This window comes from Myotis myotis, unplaced genomic scaffold (genome assembly GCF_014108235.1).
Source record: "Myotis myotis isolate mMyoMyo1 unplaced genomic scaffold, mMyoMyo1.p scaffold_m19_p_5, whole genome shotgun sequence".
Lineage (NCBI taxonomy): Eukaryota > Metazoa > Chordata > Mammalia > Chiroptera > Vespertilionidae > Myotis > Myotis myotis.
In genome coordinates this window covers 78,009,473-78,030,970 of record NW_023416357.1, presented here as the reverse complement: position 1 = coordinate 78,030,970, position 21,498 = coordinate 78,009,473, and the positions used below count along the sequence as shown (strand labels likewise).

Here is a 21,498-nt window from a genome sequence, read left to right as displayed (position 1 = left end):
AGTAAAAATAAATAAAAAACAAGGCCCACACATTTCATGTCATAAAAAAAATACATTTTAAAGCTTCACAAAGCAGAGCTATGGTTACAGGTGACCATAACTCACAGAATACCGCCTTCCTGGGTCCAGCTCTCATCCAAGGTGTATAAGAAAATTCAAAATGGAAGGTAATTCCACGTTTGAGAGGGAAATGAGTATTGTGTCAGCATGAAAGTTTTCCAGTGATTAACCATAGATCAGTTACAGAGGTGAACTGTGCTTCCATGTTTGTAGCTAGATTTGGTTTGGGCTTTTACTTGGGGGTGTTGGAATGACCTGTCTTGTGTATATCTCCTGTCAACAGAGCAGTGAAGGTGACATTTTATTGCTGTGGCTCTAAAAAAGGCCGAGGTCAGCTCCCCCGCCCCCCACACCCCTTCCTACACCAGTAAAATGGTTAGGGTGAGGATGTGATTTTTGAGAAGAGCAAGTGAGAGACAGCTTATTATTTGACAAATATTTGTTGAAGACCTACTGTGTGTTCAGGTCCTGCCCTGTGATCTGGGAAGACAGCCTGGTTCACATAACGGGGTCATTCCCCAAGAAAGGATGAAAAGTCTGTCTAATGTTTTCCCCCAGATTTTATAGAAAGGTTTTCCTGGGAGCACTGAGCAAACGTTACTTTATCTCAAAATCCTATGAATTATTTTGGGAAAAGAAGAGCTGTGGACTCACCTGATTCTCTCTGGGGTTTCAGACTCCGGAGCCACAGATTTACTGCCATAACATTGTCCCATCTCAGGTCAGGCCCACTGGGGTATCCTGTCCATGGGACAGACATCAGCTATCCCCATTCCTTAGGGTTTTAGAATCCCTGTTACTGTTCTGCTGTCCCCTGTTGCTAGGCGACCAGAATGGCTGTGGAAAAGACAGTTAACTTCTCAAAGAAAAAAAATCCCAATTACAAAGCCTCAGAAACCCCTCACCAATCAGATGCAGATATGACTATAAACGAGGAATCACTGCATATTCATTATTTCTGAAAAAAGCATTCAGAGTGGCCAGCAGCAGTGGTTTTGTGCTCGAACCTTAGTCTGCTACCTCCAGGACCAGTGCTAAGGAAATAGTCACACTGCTTGTTAGAGAGGGGTGCCGACACAGCAATGGACTGGGTTACAGGCTTCTCAGTGGTTTTTGCCACAGATCCCTAATTGTGATGACTTTCTCTGGGACTCATTGGCCCCCGACAGAAACCCTACCTGGCCGTATCCTAATTAAGACTTCTTTCTTGACACAGCATTGCAGAGGTGCTACTTTATGCCTGATTAGCTGGACCTCTGCTCCCTGTCACAACTCATGTGCAGCCGCTACCGCTCTGTTGTTCATCTGAAGACAGCAGCCACTTGCTCCCAGCCATTTGCGACATCTCTTCCCGGACACATGTGTGGATCCAGGTCAGTCTGTGTTCACTTTACTTCCTGCTCTGGCAGGAAGTACATGTGCGAGCTCTGCAGTGTGTGGATGAAAATCACTCCCTTATCTCCTGGGCTCACCCAAACCTAGTCACACAGCCTATCCCAAATCAGCTTGGTTAGTGGTTTTTTAAATCACAGAACTTGTTTCTAGGGATACAGCATATAGATCAAATAACCATAATAGTAAAGGGTATAGTTAGAACTGGCCAATTACTAGTAAACAGTGTAATTAGCAGTTACTTCTCCAAAGGAACTTTAAGCCCCCTGCCCCTTGGTAAAACAATCCTATGAGTAAAGTTATGAACCTTGAGCAGTTGGTGTCTGGCTGGAAAAATCATTAACTAGGTAGATGTGGAAAGACAAGGACTGGCATTGCACCCAGTTAGCAGCCAGTATAGAATTCAGCAAGTCAGCTCACCTTAGTTTTCTTATTTATAAAAGTCTCACTTGAGCTGTTTCTGTCATTTCTTCCAGCTCGAACATTCTGTTCTGTTCCCTTAGCCCATCTTATTAAAACAGCCACAGAGTTGATCATTTTTTAGTATATGATAGAAGAATGTGCAGATGTTCACCAGGCATTTGGTTCATAACAATTTATGAAAGGAAGGTCATCTCAGTAATGGCTGGTGAAAGGTAGTGTAGGCACTGATTATTTATAATGGTTATTGCTCTTATCTTACATCGCACTAATCAAAAGGAGAGGTGGGGAGATTGGCTGACACCAACACAGACTTTCAAAAAGTCCTTGAAAAAACAGAGTGACTTCTCCATTGTAAGCTCTCCTTAAATGAATACTATGGGGGAAGGATTTTAGAAGGTGGTGAACTAATTAGCATGATTATCGTAAACATATTGGTCTATAGAATTCTTGACTGAGGAGGCTAAATAATAAAATTAATGATCATTTTCTTTTATGATCAAGTTAAGAAAAAGTACTTATGAATGAAAGTCACTGAAATAGTCTTATTTTTAAAACTGGAGCTGAATTTTAAGAAAAACTATAATTTTCCTCTCTAAGTCTAACGTAAAAAGGGATATTATAACAAAACTAGAAATAGCCTGACCGGGTGACGCAGTTGGTTGGAGCATCATCCCATATGCCAAAAGATTGTGGGTTTGATTCCTAACCAGGTCACATACCTAGGTTGTAAGTTTAATCCCTCATTGAGGCATGTATGGGATGCAATGGATCGATGTTTCTATCTCAAATCAATGTTTCATTCTCTCCCTTCCCCACTTTCTCTCTAAAAAAATAATAAATCAGTAAAAACATATCCTCGGTGAGGATTAAAAGAAAACACTTCTAGAAATACATATAAATTATTGGCACTTTCACCACTAACAATACTTTAAATTAAAAAGACACTGTGCATTCTTTGGGGCTCTTGTAGACTACTATGCACAATTTAAACACTGACCTTGTGGTTTGTCAAAAATGCATCTTTTCTTGGAATCAGAAATCATATATGTGTATATAACAAGGACAAATCTCAAGGAATATGCATACTTGGTATGCTCTCATGCTAATTCTTATCAGGATTCCTTATCAAAGTTAGGTGACAAAGTATCAGTAAGACCAGAAAGGAAGGTAGAAGAAAAAACATAGCATTGAGGAAAGATCAAGACAGACAGACAGCAGATTTGCAGGAAAGTCGTGGGGCTAAGGAGAGGAAGTGGAGGTCTGTAGAATCTCTGCTTGGGAAATAGCCCTGTGGCCATCATCTGTCCACTGACTTTCCATTGTTTATGCACGTACTTACCAAATGTTTACTGAACACTCATTATGTCCTAGGCATGGTGCTAGGCATGAATGAAATCTTATCCCTGATTTTGTGGAGCTGATCATTGTATCAAGGTTATCATTCTAGTAGCCATCAATATTCTTTTGAAAAAAAGAGTAAAGGAAGCAGGTTTTTGATTTCCAAAGGGCTCTTCAAACTTGACATGTCCCAAGCATTGAAAAGAATCTATCTATATATTTAAAAGCCTAAGTGACTGAATGACGGAATGACTGCTTGCTATGATGCACACTGACCACCGGGGGCAGATGCTCAACACAGGAGCTGCCCCCTGGTGGTCAGTGTGCTCCCATAGCAGGAGTGCCTCTCAGCCAGAAGCCAGGCAGCACTACCAAGCAAAGGGAGCGGCAGGTGCAGTGGGGCCCGGATGAGCTGAGCGGAAGCAGTATGCGCCTGCCCCGGCTCAGGCTCCTCCCCGGCCACCTGCTGTTTTGTGCATTGCTACATCCCCGAGGGGTCCCGGATTGCGAGAGGGGAGGGCGCAGGCCAGGCTGAGGGACCCCACTGGGCCTCTAGTAAATAAATAAAAGCAAAAAGAAATACCTCAATAGGTGTTCCTCTCGTGGAAGTAAGTGACTGCTTTTACAGAATTGACCGAAGAAAGTTTTCTATGCTTTGATTGTGATGGACATAAGATGACTATGCCTATACCTGGGTGTCTGGGTGTGTCTTTGCTGAAGGAGGACAAGAAAAGATGGTGATGGTGAGACAGAAACCAAAGTTACATTATACAAATAACAGATCAGCCTATGAACCACAGCAACCGAAACACTTTTCAGCTGATTGCAGGGGTTTTCCTTCTGTTTCTCTCAAGAATTGGCCAGCTCTTCTATCCTTGTTTACTTGTGACCTCTTCCCTGTGCTGCTGATTGCTTGACACAGGAGGGTCTAATTATCTCCAGGCTTCCCGCCTGTTTTAATGGAGAGGAATGTTTATCAGTGTGAGCAGAGGGACTTGCCTACCCCAGGTCCTAAAGGCTTACTTCAGGAAACACAGGAATGAAATTGAAAGCTGTTAATTGATGGGCAGGAATGCAAACTTTTCTTCTATGGCATTTCTAATTCCTTCTCCCTCCTTACAGTTGTGTACTACGGTGAGCATAGGAAATCCTATTTCCCCGTGGGAATTGCCTCTCTTCCCACATATTTGGTTTTGAAAGGACAGTAAATTCATATACACGGTGTTTATTCTTGTATTACTATGTGTTAATTATTGTATTATTTTCCATAAGAACAACTGTAGACCTACTTTTGCCCCACCCTGTATAACCCAAGGAGGGAAAATTCCTTCCAGACGAAGGACTGCACAGCATCTGAACTTGGCTACTTAGCAACTTGATCCTGGGACTTTGGGTCTCAAATAAGAGAAGAATGGATGAAACAGTTGAATTTCTAGCTATCTGTTTGCTTATTTGTTTATCTGACAAATGCTTATTGAGGCTCGGGTGCATGACAGGCACTTTTCTCGATGGTGATGGTCAGTACAGTGGTGAGCACGACAAAGTTGCCAGTCTTTAAATTTCATACTTTAGTCCATGGAGGCAATCAAACAAATACAGGAGGTGATTTTAGACAGGGACTGGTACTGTACAGAAAATACAACAAGGGTATACAGCTAGGAGCAAGTGGTAACACAGAACTAAGACATGAAGCATGGGAAGGAAGCAGTCCAGGAACTTTTGCAGGGACTTGTGTTCTAGCCAGTGGTTCAGTGTCAACATCATAGAAACATGCTAAGTAGCAGTAACAAAAGACGAACTTCACCAGCCGATGTGACTCAGTGGTTGAGTGTGGACCTATGAACTAAGGGGTCATGGTTTGCTTCCTGGTCAGGGCACATGCCAAGGTTGTGGGCTCAGTTCCCAGTGTGGGGCATGCAGGAGATAACCAAACAATGATTCTCTCTCATCATTGATGTTTCTATCTCTCTCCCTCTCCCTTCTCTCTGAAATCAATAGAGATATATTTTAAAATAAAAGACAAACTTCTCTTGACCTCATGTCTTTCTGTGCTCATTTCACAGAAAAGTTCCTCAAGAGTTGTTTCCCCCACTGAATCCCTTCAATCTTTTCCAATCAAATTTTCATAGTCTCCACTGAAATGACTTTCATTCAGATCACCACCAACCTCTATCTTGCCACCTCCCTTAAATAGCTGCATCCTGATCTGAATTTTCTTTGTTATGAGTCCTGCTTCTTAGTCTCTCAAATGGCCTTGGTTTCTGCCCATTCCTAACACTAAATATAGCTCTGCTGATCTCATGAGCCCTCTAATACTACCAATTGTCTCTTTTTCTTTTCTTAACCAAAATGGTTTCTATTGCTTCCAACCAAGCCTAACTCATGCACTTATCCTATATAATAAAAGGGTAATATGCAAATTGACCCTAATGGTGGAATGACCAGGAATGACTGGTCGCTATTATGCACACTGAACACCAGGGGGCAGACACTCAACACAGGAGCTGCCCCCTGGTGGTCAGTGTGCTCCTACAGGGGGAGCTCCAGGAGCCTCTCCCACCTTCTCCGCAGCACTAAGGATGTCCCAGGGGGGAGCGGGCCTAAGCCATAGTCAGACATCCCCTGAGAGCTCCTGGGCTGCCAGAGGGATGTCTGACTGCTGGCTTGAACCTGATCCCCCAGGGAGCAGGCCTTAGCCAGCAGTTGGACATCCCCTGAGGGGTCCTGGACTGCAAGAGGGCACAGGTCAGACTGAGGGACCCGACCCCACCCTCACCCCTGAGTGCACAAATTTTCATGCACTGGGCCTCTAGTATTTTTTATATTACTGTTGTTGTTTCCCAAGAAACCCAGTTGTTCAACTTACAGCACAGTCCTCATTCATTCTTTTGCTTTCCTTAAATGTTAGTATTGTCTTGTTGAGTACATATTTGTGTTTCTTCTATGATTGATGAGCTGTTTTCTTACACTTATTCACTTCTTGAGAGTAAATAATTTATTCATTTAAAAACATTATTATTATGGATGAGCCTATCACAATGCTAGATATTTGTATAATTTTAAAAAGCCATAGTTCCTAGCCCTAGCTGGTTTGGCTCAGTGGATAGAACATTGGCCTGCAGACTGAAGGGTCCCAGGTTCGATTCTGGTCAAGGGCACATGCTCAGGTTGCAGGCTTGATCCCCAGTAGGGGGCATGCAGGAGGCAGCTGATCAATTATTCTCTCTCATCATTGATGTTTCTCTCTCTTTCTCCCTCTCTCTTCCTCTCTGAAATCAAAAATAATAATAAAAAAGCCATAATTCCTAGACATATTTGTTAGACTGATACACTATTGAGAAATTTCTCTTTTAGGTTGTTTCTGCTGTTACTATATTTTTAAATATTCTTCATGGGTTTTTTTTTCTAATGTTTTGTTACTCTAAGCTCAGTAGAATTTATGCTCATTATGTCACTATTAAAATTTCTTAGAGATTCACTAGCCATAGCATTAAATACTATAATTTATCCAAATACTATGTTTTTATTTCTTTAATAATATTCTCATTATTCTAATATAGAATCTAGTGTCAAGTAAATAAAACTTAACAAGGTGATGGTAGAGAATCTTAAGCCATTTTCAGAAAAGTCATCTTCTCCACCAGAATTTTCTCATGGTTCACAGCCAATGAATGAACATGTTTTGAAGGATATTGTGCTGTGAAAGATATTTCACAGGTGACAGAAAGAACAACTCATAGTAGTTAACTTATAAAGTAATGCTGGCTCATGTGACTAGAAGGTCCAGAAGTTTCAGGTTCTTCAAAGTTAATCAGTGATGTTATCAGCACACAGTATCTTTCCATCTTGCCATTCTTCTGTCAACAGGGTTGGCTTCTTCTGAAGGCTTGCTTTCCTCGTGGGCATAGAATGGCTGCCAGTGGTAACTGAGACTGGAGGTGACTTTGTTCATGACTAAGATAGAGAAAGAGGGTTGCCTTCCATAACCTTGGAACAAAAGTCATATGTTTTATTCTAATTGGGTGATCCTAAATAGCTGGATCACTACACCTGGGAAATGTTGTTTGACTTAAATCTGAAATATATGCCCACACCCAAACCAACGAGTGTGGCAATGGAAAAGGATTCATCAGAGCCCATCCTTACAACTGGGGGTGGGATGAATTCCATTCAAATTCTGTGGCCACTACATAGTGGGGAAGGATGAAATATATTTGGGAATCTCCAACACTATCCAATGCAGGTATACATTTGCATATATAATCTGTGTATAATTCACATATGTATTTCTTGTTTGATTGTTTTATGATAGAAATAATAGCAATCATGTCTTACTAATATAGGGTGTTACCATTTAAGTGCTTTACATATTTTTATATGATATAGACTAGGAAAATATTCAATAAGATTAATTTGTTATTAAAATTCATAGCTCACTATTTCCCTATTTCTGTCTTTTTATTCTTTCTTAATAAGGTATACACCAGTAAGGGAAACAAAATGTTAAAGGAAGGATGAGAAGAACACTTACAATTGTTATCTGAAATATAATTTGAGAATCTCTGTGTTAGACAAAACTATGAAAATAAACAGTAACTAATAGTGGCTTACATAATAGTGGTTATTTTCAGAATATAATTCACTTCTTGAGAGTAAATGATTTATTCATTTAAAAACATTTATTATTATGTACCATTAAAATACTTTGGACTCACTAATCTTATTATATTTATGAAATTACCAATCAATGTGTAGTTCTAGCTTAGAAATTATTTTGATATTTTTATGTCTAATGATGTGCTTATTTAACTTAAAAATGACATCTATTTTAACCTCTCTATTGCAAAGAATTTTGAGTCTTCATCTTTACCATCATAGAAGCAACAACAAAACATTCTGATCAGCTCACAAATTCACTGAAATGTCTCTTCATCTTTCAATGTAGCTCATTTCATTAGTTATTCATTTGTTTTTCCAAACATTCGTTGAGTTTATCCCCTTGATTGAATACTGACTCTGTGCCAGGCACTCTGTTAGATACTGAGTGCCTATGTGAGTGTGTGTGTGTGTGTGTGTGTGTGTGTGTGTGTGTGTGTGTGTGTCTTGCACAGATGGACAAGGATTTTGAGAGGTTTCTATACTCTTCCTGAAGTGCATAGAACATTGAAGGAGAGGTTAGAAAATTCAGAATTGGGAGAGAATAGAGATGTGATAAAAGTACGTATGTCCCTTACAAAAGTGCTAATGCCAGGCCGCTGAGTAGCAGGAAAGTGTTCTCAACTCCAAATACCAGAGTCTAAACACGACCGACAAGTTGCATCCTTAACCTGGAGGTCACATCCTCATCATTATCCTTCACCACGAAGACAGCACTTAGGACTTGATGTGAATGTGAGTTGAAAGTAAATGACAAGCAGGAAAGACAATCAGCACCATCTGTACTTACTCAATGCAGGGAACGTTTCGTTCGCTCTTCTAAAAGGATTAATCATTCTGAGCTATCAGCCCGATGGAGAGAGGATTCTTCTTAGAATCTGCCCATTTCGGCACAGGACAGACAGTATTTGCTTCCTAGACAACATATGGAAATTATTCAAAAATCAGTAAATCTGAAATAACTAAAAAGTGTTGAGAACTGTTGTATTTGTAGCTTTAATTTTAGGGAAGGAAAGAATTATTAATTGAAACGCAAGCAAAAGAGAAGAAATTTGATCCTTGGCAAGCTTTAATGTGTGGCAAGTCAAACACCAGGGAAAAGACTTTAAATAGACCACCTCAGAAAGGCGAGTGGCTTTGTCAGTGTTCTTAGTGTTCATTATGCTCACAGCCTACCGACACATCTCAAGCAATGAATTATTGCTGTGCTTGTAAGATGTTGATTATTATTTATGATTCTGTGAGGTTTGTGAGATGCTTGCTGAATCTGAAAGCCGTTCAGCAAGTGCGTGAGTCCCAGAAACTGGTAAGATAGAGCTACACAGCCACTTTGAATATATCACATTTGCTATAATTTATGAAGGGTTATTTTGCCCATCCTGACTTACATTAGCTAAAGAAGTTACATGACCAATAAATCCCAAGACTGGGTAGAAATTTTAGGTAAAAGAAAAAAAAACAATTTAAGAGAATGAAAGATGCAAAAAGCATGATTGAGTGCCTTAACAGACTTCATTCTTAATTTTTAGCTACAACTAACATACTGTTTATTATTTGCTTTTATATACATGTCCCGGTAAAAACACAATAGCTTCTGAATTAATTTCTAAATTTTAGTAACTAAATAAATTTTTATGGACTATACTACAACTGTAAAATTACAAAAAAATATAAACATATAGCAATTACCTCCTTCTTCAGAAGCATATTTACAAGAAAAAAAATGCCATAAACATTATTATAAGGATTTACTATTTGTCATTTATCAGATGATTGTTATGGCTTCCAGGAATCATGTTCTAATCTGTGCTACTGGAAACAGACAATTATCAAATACTTAACAATAAAATATCTTCCTTACAATAGTAAAAACAAAAACAAAAGACATTGACTGAAATAAGACAACTTTGTCAAGAGAAAATCATTCTCTGTGTAGAGGCATCAGCAGTCCCTTTAATCAAGACCTAGTTCGATGAAAGGGAGGCTTTCTGAGGCTGCTCCAAGAACAAATGTATCCTCATGATAGAATGGTTCCCAAAATAAGCTGTCATGTTTGGCTTCTCTCTGTGGGTGTATTGAATTTCCTGAATAATCCTTCTGTCATTTCACACGCAGCAGATGCAGCCGATCAGCAACCAGACAAAACTCCTGCTAGTGGAGGTCGTTTCTCACTGCCTCTACAGGAACTGCTTGCATTTGCCTCTTGATTTGCCTAATGGCATTAAAAACAAACAAAAAACACCATTAATGGATTATGAAAATCCCACAACTTACCAAAAAAAATATGAACAAATAATCAGCACTCCATTAGTTGAAGTTGGGAGGTATAAAATAGATCAAAATCACAAATGAGATGACAGTGCAGGTTATCCCAGATTGATAACCTCTTGTCAAAGTAAGTCATTTTCCTGGTTCATTTACAACTTCAGAAATAAATTTTTTTCTGGGTTGCTTAATAGCTAAATTATATTTTCTCAAGATTTTTTTTACATCTTTTGAAACACTATGTTACATTAAGATGGTATTGAACGCAGGAGCAAAGCCAGGAATCTAATGGTAAACTTGTCACCTTCCTGATTGATTTTATGATTCAAATGTTCAATTACTCCCATTAGATATTGACATGCTAGGGAAATAAGTACTTTATAGGAATTTCTAAAAAATACTTATTGAAAATATGAAGTAAAAAAAAAAAACTGTTCTGGAAAAACAATCATTGTGTTTGCTGGTTCTTTGTTACAGAAAACGCATTAAAAAAAAGCATTCATCCATACAGTGTAATTCGATATTACAACCTGACACTAATATTAATGGTATATCAGTGACTTTTCACTGTGTACAAACTGCTAAGTACAGCATAGTTAATAAACCTGGGTAAAAAATAAGTTTATCTAGCAAACTTAGTGGCATATAACTATGTTTCAGGCTGCATTAAACACTGATAATCTATATAAAGCACTTCATTAAAAGCTACTTGCTGTATAGAAATTTGAATTTATACAACAGCTAAATTAAGGATTGGTTTATTTGCAATATTGAAAGTTTATTCACGTCATTAAAAATCTCAGCTTTTTTCGGGGAGGCCCATGTTCTCTTTTAATTATTCACAAACTTTTACATTTGGCCAGAAAGAGAATACATTGTTGTCATCAGATTTTCAAAAGATTATATGTTTCAATAAAGTTTAAGAATTATGTTTCTTTACTGTAATGTCCACCCCTCATCATCAAATATAATTTGATTTACAAAATGTTGATTTAATTTGTTTTGCAAAACAGAGTATACCCACATAAGAAAAAATGCTGCTATAAAATGAAAAAAATATATATATGTGTATTGATTATGAGAATAAATGAACTCAAAACTTTAGGAATATCATTAAAATATATTACAATATCGTATTTTTAAACGTAATTCTTAAGGGTGCATAGAAGATAGCGATATAAGCAGAGCTACTGAGATCTTACAATATACAATATGCCAGACTTAGTTCTTTTTGTAGCAGTGGTGGGGAACATCTGGCCCATGGGCTATATAAGCTCCCACAAGGCATGAGGGGTGAGTTAATTACATGTTTGAACAAATATAGCAGGCTAATTTTTAAGTTGATAATTTTGTATAGCCCTAGGCAGAAGAAACATTTCCTACCCCTCTTTATAGTATTTCATTTTACATCTTGACACTCTGTGGTGATAATCATTATAATTATTGCCCCTTCTCATGAAGAAACCAAGACCTGCAGAAGTTAAATTATTTACCCAAGATCTTACAGCTAGCAACTAGAGGGCCTGAAATTCCGATATACCGTATGTCTTTGTGGAACTAAAATCCATACTCTCCATCACTCTGCTATAATGCATTCCCTACAGCCCTCCATCACTCAAAATATTACTGCGGATATTGTAGGTCATGGAGGACTCAAATTCATCTACTGGATATTTAATCAGAGGCCCGATAATCACAGTACATATATTCTTCTGGAAATGGAGAAGTGGGTTTTATTTGCCTTCCCTCCAATCCCACTCCCTCACATCTTATCAGCAACAAATATTAGCAAGTATCACCTCACCTATCTTTTTTTTTTTTTTTTTTCACTTACTTTCTGTTGGAGGCAAAAGGCATGGCAACTTAATTCCAGATTAGGTTTCTCTTAAAACTCATGTCATCATCAAAAAGAGTTGTCATTTATGTAAACAACTGGCCAGACTTATTTGTGTTTGTTTGGGCTGTGTGTGTGTGTGTGTGTGTTGTAGAATTAAATAAAATACACTTTTAGGAAAACTATTTTAAATTCCTTTTTTTAAAAATTTACATAATGAACCTCAAAGACTTTCTTTCATGTCAACTGAAAAAACTTCCCAGGGATACTGTGTGCCAGGCACACCTTTGGGTGTGTCCTAAAGGAAGGGAGTGAAGATTTAAATCCTTCATGCTGCTTATGAGTGACAGAGTTACATTTCTGTGATAGCATCTGTGTTTGGACAACTAAGTCATGCTGCTTCTCTTGGAATCTTCTGGAGTTTGTGCACATACGTATCAGTGAAAATCAAAAGCATAATGTGTACGACAATATATTTCATACCTTTTAACTCAATGGATTTTAAAACAACCTGGTGAGATTGTAACTAATGAGGAAACTGAGGTTTCAAGGGATTTAGTGACTTGCTCACTAGGTAGAAGCATTGGGTGGAATCCAAGTATTCTGATTCCAAGTTACAGCCTCTCTCTCCCTATATTGTATGGCACAGCTGGTCATTCTGAACGTCACCAAATGGAGAAGAAAGAGGTAAAACTCTGATTGCCCCTACTTAGATCTGAATCACTGCTCAGGGAAAATCCTGGACAGCATTTCTCTTATGTGGAATGATTGCCTTACTACTTAGACGCTCTGTGAATGAGGACTGGAGTTACTCCTGGTGGGCCGATCCCCAGCCTTCTACGGAGGTGTATATTCTGTTGAACTTTCCATTGACAGCAGTCATTCCCCTTGTGCTTGTGGCTCACGTCTAGAAGTAAAATAATCTATCAACTCCTCCACAGGAGGCATCATAAGTTTAATTTCTTTTGAATTGTCAAGGCTGGGAACTCTCTTAGCCTTTCACACCTATTTCTGGACTTCTCTTAATTAATCAAAATAAGATAGTAAAAATTGGTAATATGAATAGGGAATCTGACTTTGGGCAGAAGGCGAAGCAACAGTTGTTTTTTGTGGTTTTTTTGGTGTTTTTTTTTAACAGAATGTGTGGCTGTCACTCAAATGTGGCTTGACCAGGGAAATATTACAAATGAGGTGGTATGTTCCCCCTTCTCCATCCATCTCCCCAATCTGGGATCTTCCTCCATCCCCTTTCAGTCTACCTCTAACTCTCACCTTTCAAATTCTTGTGTTGTCACATTCCTTTGTTTGAGAAAAAATATTTGTTTGATAAAAACATTAACTTGTGTTGTTCACTGCTTGAATTCACTGTTTTGTGAAAATATGGTGCCTTACTAAACTTAATGAATGTGCGAATAAAATCCCTAGAGGGTGTTATTAAATGTTTCCTCTAACTCGCATAATAAAAAACATGTAAGTAAGCATGTTTTGTTTTTGAGACGGCATTTAATGTGGAGAAAGCAGACGTCAAGGAGTCAAGGAAGTAGAGGCAATGTGGAATGGGAACAGAGACTTTCTTTCCCCCCAAATGACAATTTCTAGATCCCTGACGATGCCTCATAAGCAGAGGGCCAAATGAGACATTCATGGATCAATTCCTTGCATTAGGAAAAGGCTTAAAGCTTTTACTCTTTCACCCACATTAACACAAAAATGGTGAGTGACGAGTATTGTTATTCTAGAGGAGGAAACAGAGGCGCCCCTGGAGGCGGAATGAGTGTGCCTTAGACAATACCCAGCCCTCTCCAAGCAACATTTCCTAGGGAACTGTGCATCCCGGCATCAAGACGTACGATATTTTTCTCTTTTTATCTACCAGAGAATCTATACAAGCCAGGACATATATAAGGAGATCCTTAAATCTATACAAATACAAGTACATGCAAATAAGTTGGTATAGAATTTCTAATCCTATTGTGAAATCAAAACAGAGGAGCGTCCTTAAGAATCCTGGTGCTAAAGGAAGGGAGTTAGTTCTTTCAAATAACAAGCAGAGATACAAGAGCTGTCATCAACCTTCTTTGTCAAAAATAAACAAACGAGTCCAAGTTTCCTTTCGGTTATTCTAAAATCCCCATGCTGCCATACAGTATGTGATAATATTATATAGGAATTTCAAACTCAGTATTTGATCTCTGTGCTTTAAGATACAACATGTTAAAGTTACATTTCTATACACTGAAAAGTCTACATTGTAAAGTAAGGAGAGAGAATATGCCACAGAGGGAGTCTCGCTGTGAGACTGTTTAGTACAATGGAAGTGGTACAGCTATCGGTGTAATCAAAGTGTCTGTTGCTCAGGCCTGTGGTCTCATCTGAAGACTCACCGGGAGAAGATCTCCCAAGCCCACACGTTGTTGATAGGATTCATTTCCTCAGCATCTTGACCAGAGTGTCTCCTTGGTTCCTTGTCAGGTAGGTCTCTCCAACTCAGCAGCTTGTTTCATCAAATCAGGCAGCCAAGGAGGCAATAGGGAGAATCTGCTGATAAGATGGAAGTCTCCGTGTTTAATAACCTAATCATGGAAGCAGAATCCCACCCCCTTTGCCATATTCTATTGGCAGGACAGAGAAGAGAGTCACAGGGCCAGCTCACACTCAAGCAGAGAAAACTGCAGAAGGTTGTGAATACCAGATGCTGGGATCATTGGAGACCATCCTAGGGGCTGCCTACTATACTAATGCATTTCAAAAATCACCTAGATAAGGACTTAAATACTTCCAAAAATAAAAAATATACTTTTGACAAAGAATAAGAAAAAATAATGCCTAATAGCCATTTTTTACAACCTCATCTTAAAATATATTTTAAAACTCCAAAGAAAAATAAAGATGTAAAATCCTATCTAATAAAAGACAAAAAGGGTAATTAACCATACCTCCGATACGCTTCCCATTGTCTAATCAGGGCGATATGCAAATTAACCGACAACAAAGATGGCAGTTAATTTGCATACACAGGCTCCAAGCGGTGGAGCGAAGCCAAACAGCCCCAAAGCCGCCGAGCAGCGAGGCTTCCCGGCTTGGGATCAGTGGAGCTGAGAGGCCTCAGGGCCCCAGGATCAGTGGAGCCGAGAGGCCTCAGGGCCCCAGGATCAGCGGAGCCGAGAGGCCTCAGGGCCCCAGGATCAGTGGAGCTGAGAGGCCTCAGGGCCCCAGGATCAGCGGAGCCGAGAGGCCTCAGGGCCCCAGGATCAGTGGAGCCGAGAGGCCTCAGGGCCCCAGGATCAGCGGAGCGGAGAGGCCTCAGGGCCCCAGGATCAGCGGAGCGGAGAGGCCTCAGGGCCCCAGGATCAGCGGAGCTGAGAGGCCTCAGGGCCCCAGGATCAGCGGAGCTGAGAGGCCTCAGGGCCCCAGGATCAGCGGAGCGGAGAGGCCTCAGGGCCCCAGGATCAGCGGAGCTGAGAGGCCTCAGGGCCCCAGGATCAGCGGAGCGGAGAGGCCTCAGGGCCCCGGGATCAGCGGAGCCGAGAGGCCTCCCAGCCCTGGGATCAGCGGAGCTGAGAGGCCTCCCGGCCCCGGGATCAGCAGAGCTGTGAGGCCTCCTGGCCCCTGGAGCAGTTTGACGGGGCAGCGCTGCTACCCCAAGATAGGCCCTGCTCTGTGGGTTACAGGGGGCGGCACCCCAACCCCCTGATCCGCCCTGCTCTGTGCATGACAAGGGGGAGCTCCCCAAACCCCTGATCGGCCCTGCTCTGTGCATGTCAGGGGGCAGTACCCCAACTCCCAGATCAGCCCTACTCTGTTCGTGACAGGGTGCGGCGCCCCAACCCCCCATGGTCCCTGCTCTGTGTGTGATGGGGCAGTGCCCAAACCCTCTGATTGGTCCTGCTTTGTGAGTGACAGGAGGCGGCACCCCAACCCCCCCCCCCCATCTACCCTGCTCTGTGCGTGACAGGGGGCTGTGCTCCAACACCCCCCATCGGCCCTGCTCTGTTTCTGACAGGGAGCGGCGCCACAACCTCCTCATCGACCCTGCTCTGTGTGTGACAGGGGGCGGTGCCCCAACCCCCCGATCGGCCCTGCTCTGAGCCCGACCAGGGGCTGCGGGGCAGGCACTTAGGGATTGGGCCTGCCCTCTGCCACCGGGAGAGGGCCTAAGCCAGCAGGTCATTATCCCCTGAGGGGTCCCAGACTGTGAGAGGGCACAAGTGGGGCTGAGGGACATTTCTTCCCCCCTCCCCCCGGCCAGTGCACAAATTTTTGTGCACCGGGCCTCTAGTAGCTATATAAAAAGATATGCATTTGAAACAATAAATTATTTTTATGTGTCAAGTTTAAAAAGATTAAATATTTAATTGATAATCCTCGTTGGCAAGGATAATTAGATACTTTGTAATCTGCTTGTGAGATTAAACACATCTGAGGACAATCTGGTAACATCAAGATTTACATACCTTTTGACTTATCAATAGTACTCCTGGGTACTTATTTTACAGAAATCATTAAGCCAATGTATAAAGATTTATGTACCAGGCTGTTTATTGCAGTGATATGTATACTTCTAAAAAAAGTGGAGATGATTTAGAAGTCCATCAGGAAGGATCAGCTAAATAAAATATGTTAATACAACCACATAATAAAATATATTGCAACTGTTAAAAATGGTTCATATATAATTTATAATCATGGAACTATGTCTATGATATATTTCTAAACAAAAATGGCAGATTATAAAAAACTCTTCCATCCTGTGACAGGCAGAATTATTTATGTAGAACTATATATGTATGTGCTGGTGCCGCCCATTGTGGCACAGGAAAAAACCTGAGAGGATATCGATCAAAATATTAATAGTGTTTATCTTTGAGTTGTGGGGCTATGGATGACCTTTATTTTCTTTTTCATACTTTTCTATATTTTTCCGGTTTTTTACTTTGAGCATATTTGCATTGTATAATGGCACAAAGCAATAAGACTATTTTCAAAATAATATTTAATACATTTTCCTCGTATGCCCCTATATAGGAATGTTCTAAGCTTTTATCATATGTTAATCAAACCACATAGCATCATGAGATCCTTTCATTCCGAATGTAATAGCTACTTCTATTGATACATGAATATGTTCCAAGCTTCTTGGAAACATATACTTACTTAAAAAAACACACAACACAACTCAAATTCTCTATACACACAAATACCATCAATCAAAAGGGAACTAGAAATTAACTGTCAGGTTTCTCCTTAGCCTGGCTATTTTGGAAGAATAACTCACCAAGCACCAGGAATAATGATTTTGATGAGTTAAATAAGAAAATAAATCTTTGGTTGCTACAGCTAATTATTCACTCATCACTTATTCTTCATACCCTCAACATGTTTTTAGTATCTACTATGTATCACTCATTCCAAGAAGTGCTGGGAATGCAATAGTAAATCAGAAACACACTGTGCCTGCTCTTACAGCTTCAGAACAACAAAGCAAAGAATTCACTGGGGAAGGTGTCTCAAAGTCCAGAATTCCCCAACCCCCAGCTCATGAGTCAGGAAGTAGATTTTTACCTTCCCTTCTTTACCTACATATTCATTTTTTGACAGCAAACTTAAACACATTTATTTCTTCCATCCTGGCAGAATTCTAAGATAGCCCCCACAATTTTGCCCCCTGATGTTATTCCCATGATTGTGTTTTGTTATAAAAGGGATTTTGCAGATGTAGTTAAGGTTATTCTAATTATTTGACTTCAAGATAGAAAAATGATCTGGATAGCCTAACCTAATCAGCATAAACCCCTTTAAAAGCAGAACATATTTCTTCAGATAGTCGCAGGAGAGGAAGTCCGAGAGATTTAAAATGTGAGAGAGATTCCAAATGTGAGAGAGGAAGGCTCTCCATTGCTGAAATAGAAGGCACCATGGGGCAAGGAGCTCAGAGCATTCTCTAGGAGCTGAGAGCAGTCTGTCACAAGAAAGTGGGGCTTCAGTCCTACAACCTCAGGGAACTGAATTTGGCCCATAGTACAGGAATGAGTTTGTAAGAGAACACCCCAAGCTTCAGGTGTGAATGCAGAGCTGCCACCTTGATTTTAGCCATCAGCAGAGAACCTAGTCATGCCATCTAGACTTCTGAATTATAATAAAGGGATATAATTTAAAGCTACCAAGTTTGTGGTCACTGGCTACACAGCAATTTTTCATTTGTATGTTATTCCTGGGAACTAGTTAATACACTGCAGTATACCTTTAACTGAGATCCACAGATTTCAAATACCCGCCTTATTGTCCACATGGTGGAATAGAGGGCCAAGATTTCTAGCCCTAGTGGCTTTTTTCCTTTTTTAATTAATTGAGTTATTTTTTCATCTTAAATCATCTCAAACTTGTAGAAAAGCTGGAAAGTGTTTTGGTTTTTTTTCTTTTCCTTAACCATGTGGGTACATATATTGCTGACGTGTTGCCCAATGATCTCTAAACACTTTAGTGCAGTTCTTATAAACAAGGACATTCCCCTGCATCCTTACAATACAGTCATTGAAATCAGAAACTTCACATCAATTTCTCTCTCAGATCCCATTCAATTTTCACAAAGTATCCACACAATTTCCTTTATAGCAGGAGATCCAGTTGAGAGTTGCACACTGCGTTTAGTTGTCACGTCTCTTTAATCTCCTTCCACTTGGAACAGTTTACCATTCTCTCCTTGGCTTTCATCATCTTGAAACTGGAGGATTGCAGGCCAGTTATTTTGGATAATGTCCCTCAATTTGGATTGGTCTGTAAGTATGATAGTTGTTCATTTTGGCAAAAATACTAAAGAAATAATATTGTGTTCTTCTCATTGATTACTATAAAATAACACATAATTTCAACTTTTATGATTACTAATCATGTTAACTTTGATTACTTACGTTGGTGTCTGCCAAGGTTCTCCATTGTAAAGTATTCTTTTTCCCTTTGTAATGAACAAATGCTTTGTTGGAAAGTAAGGAACTATGTAAATATCTCATTCCTCACCAAACTTTAAATTTATCCATGCACATATATATCAGTATGGACTTGTTTCCTGTGTTATTCAATGCTTTGTAATATACTATTATCATTATTTATTTTAATATTCAAATTGCCAGGAATTTGGTCGAAGGGGACTCCATAATGCTGGCTTTGCCTCAGCATTATTTTGACAAAACCCTCTATTCTTTGAGCACTTTCTTACTTTATGACACAGCAAGATGTCCTGGGTTCATTGTGTCCTTTCCCTTCCCCTGGAACTGGCCATTTTTCTGGAGAATCCTGTTTTTTGTTAGTGAAAAATGGTATTTAGAAACCAAGATCCAGACACTTTTAGAATTGTTCCTGCTTCCAATCACATTGGGCTTTTTTTTTTTTTTTAACTTTTCCAAAACACCATGTGCTTTCTGCCTAAGGCTTTTGTCTATGTTGTTCCCTCTACCCAGAATGCTCTTCCCTCCTCCCCACAGTGAACTCTTCCTACTCATCCTTCAGATCTCAACTTAAATCGTGCTTCTTCAAGGAAACCTTCTATCAGTGCCCAGACTGGTTGAGGTCTCCTGTGTCATGTTCCTTTAGAGAAGTTTATAATATAGTAATCATTTGGTAGCATATGTTCCCTCCTCATTAGACTGATAATCTCTGAAGGACAAAGGCTGTCTGTTTTTATCAACATGGCATCACTAGTGCCTAGCACTGTGCCTGGCACATAGTAGTGTGAGTGAGTGAATGAGTGAGCGAATGAATGAGGGAATAAACAAATTAACGAATGAAGTCAGAACTCGATCCCAGAGCTTTCCTAGTCAATAGTGAACACCTAAAACTTTTAAAGGTTAACTCACTGAAATAGTACTCACTAAATTCTCAGACATAAAAGCACAATTTCATTCTTTCTGACAAAACCCTGAGTTTTACACACTGGATCAAATAATTTTCCACATTATTTCATCTTGGAATGGATCCATGCAAAAATGGAAAACCAAGTATTCTCTGAAAAGGTTTGCCATTATTGATTTAATCACTTGGTTTTATTCTTCATTAGATTTATTATATTCTAAGTAACTTTGCTAAGTTGCTAAGAAAACAAAATGCTGCGAAAGAATATTTAATTTGATTGCATAATACTAAATCTTCACCACCTCCTGAGTTCCTAATTAAATCTTGTTTTTTTCACGGCGCCTTGTCCTTGAATGTGTGCTGCTCTGAAAGTCTCAGAAGTGGAATTTCTGGTAGATAAAATCCAGAGACTTGCTTTGAAATGTGGAAGCCTAATAGTTCTACCATTGTCTCTACAGGAAGGTCAAACATACAGTTGTCTTCTTGGTCTCGTGCTTTTATGGCTTTCCTCTGGTTTTGAGTCAGACCTGGATGCAACAAAGACGCACCTCTGGTTTCTGTCTCTCCCCAGAAGTAACTCCAATAACCGTCCCAGGGAATTATGTCAGACCTTCTGGCATCCTTTGAAGCATTTGATTATTGAATTCCATTGACTTGCTAGAAGGAAAGTGGGGTCAGAAAGGCAGGCCTGAAACAGTTATAGTTCTTTTAGTCCTAAGAGATACATTAGGAGAGGTTTCAAAAAGCTTTTTCTCATTTTATATTTTCTCAAATGGGCTTCTGAGACATTTGGTAATTCGTCTTCCAGTCATTTTATGTTACGTAGTGTTTATGATAAAAACAGAGGATCTCATCACAACTTACACAACGAGAAACTAATTTTTCCTTTTCCCTGACTTGTATGGCAGTTTTGTTTTCTTCCATTCTAAGATATCTGGCAAAGTGAAGACTTGATTGAAAGAAATTACCTGCGGTTCCATTCAAATGAGATGAGAAATGCAGACCACCACTCAGGCGAATTGGGGATCTCTCCTTTGTTCTTCTGAGGCTGCGGTGAGGGGAAGAGTCTTGGCCACGTTAAGGCTCCTGCAACTTAATATTTAATACTTCCCACCAAAGAATCTAACTAATATTCATAAATTCAAGAAAAATCTCTCTATTCTTTAGCCCCTTCCAGTGGCATATTTTCCTCATTCGCATAGTCATGTATCAGGTGGTGTAGCATTCACTCATGACCCATTTAATGTGGTTCTAAAAAGGAATCTCTATTAGCATATCACATCTCAAAAGTAATTGCGATGGATGCAATTCATGGATGTGATTAGTTAACTAGAATCCGTTACCTACACTGAGAACATCATTATGTGGGCTTTGCTAAATGAACTAAAATATCTTGACCAGGGCCCAACTGAGTATTCAGAGACTCAAAGGCAAAGAATCAAAGCAAGCTTACAAAAAAAAATCCTCTAATGAGAATGCTGTGTACAAGTACATAGTCCAGCTTTAAAGTAAAAAAAAAAAAAAAAAAAAAAAAAAAAGCTGAGCAATTAGGCTCTAACACTTTTTAAACAGAGATACATTTTAGTTGTTGGATCACTTTAGAATTTTAGGAGGGAGATTAACACTTTATGTGAGATTTCTAGCAAAGGGAAAAGAGGGATTCTGCATTCAGTAATGGCCCAGAA

General features: G+C 39.7%; 1 protein-coding gene across 1 annotated transcript in view; it reads right to left on the bottom strand.

Moving 5' to 3' along the window:
* CCDC192 (coiled-coil domain containing 192) overlaps window positions 1-776 on the bottom strand; it is a 199,875-nt gene extending 199,099 nt beyond the window's left edge. The window contains exon 1 of the mRNA XM_036307719.1: window positions 715-776. Within this exon, the coding sequence (XP_036163612.1) occupies window positions 715-776 (62 nt within the window). The remainder of the gene's footprint in view (window positions 1-714) is intronic.
* Between the last annotated feature and the right edge of the window lie 20,722 nt (window positions 777-21,498).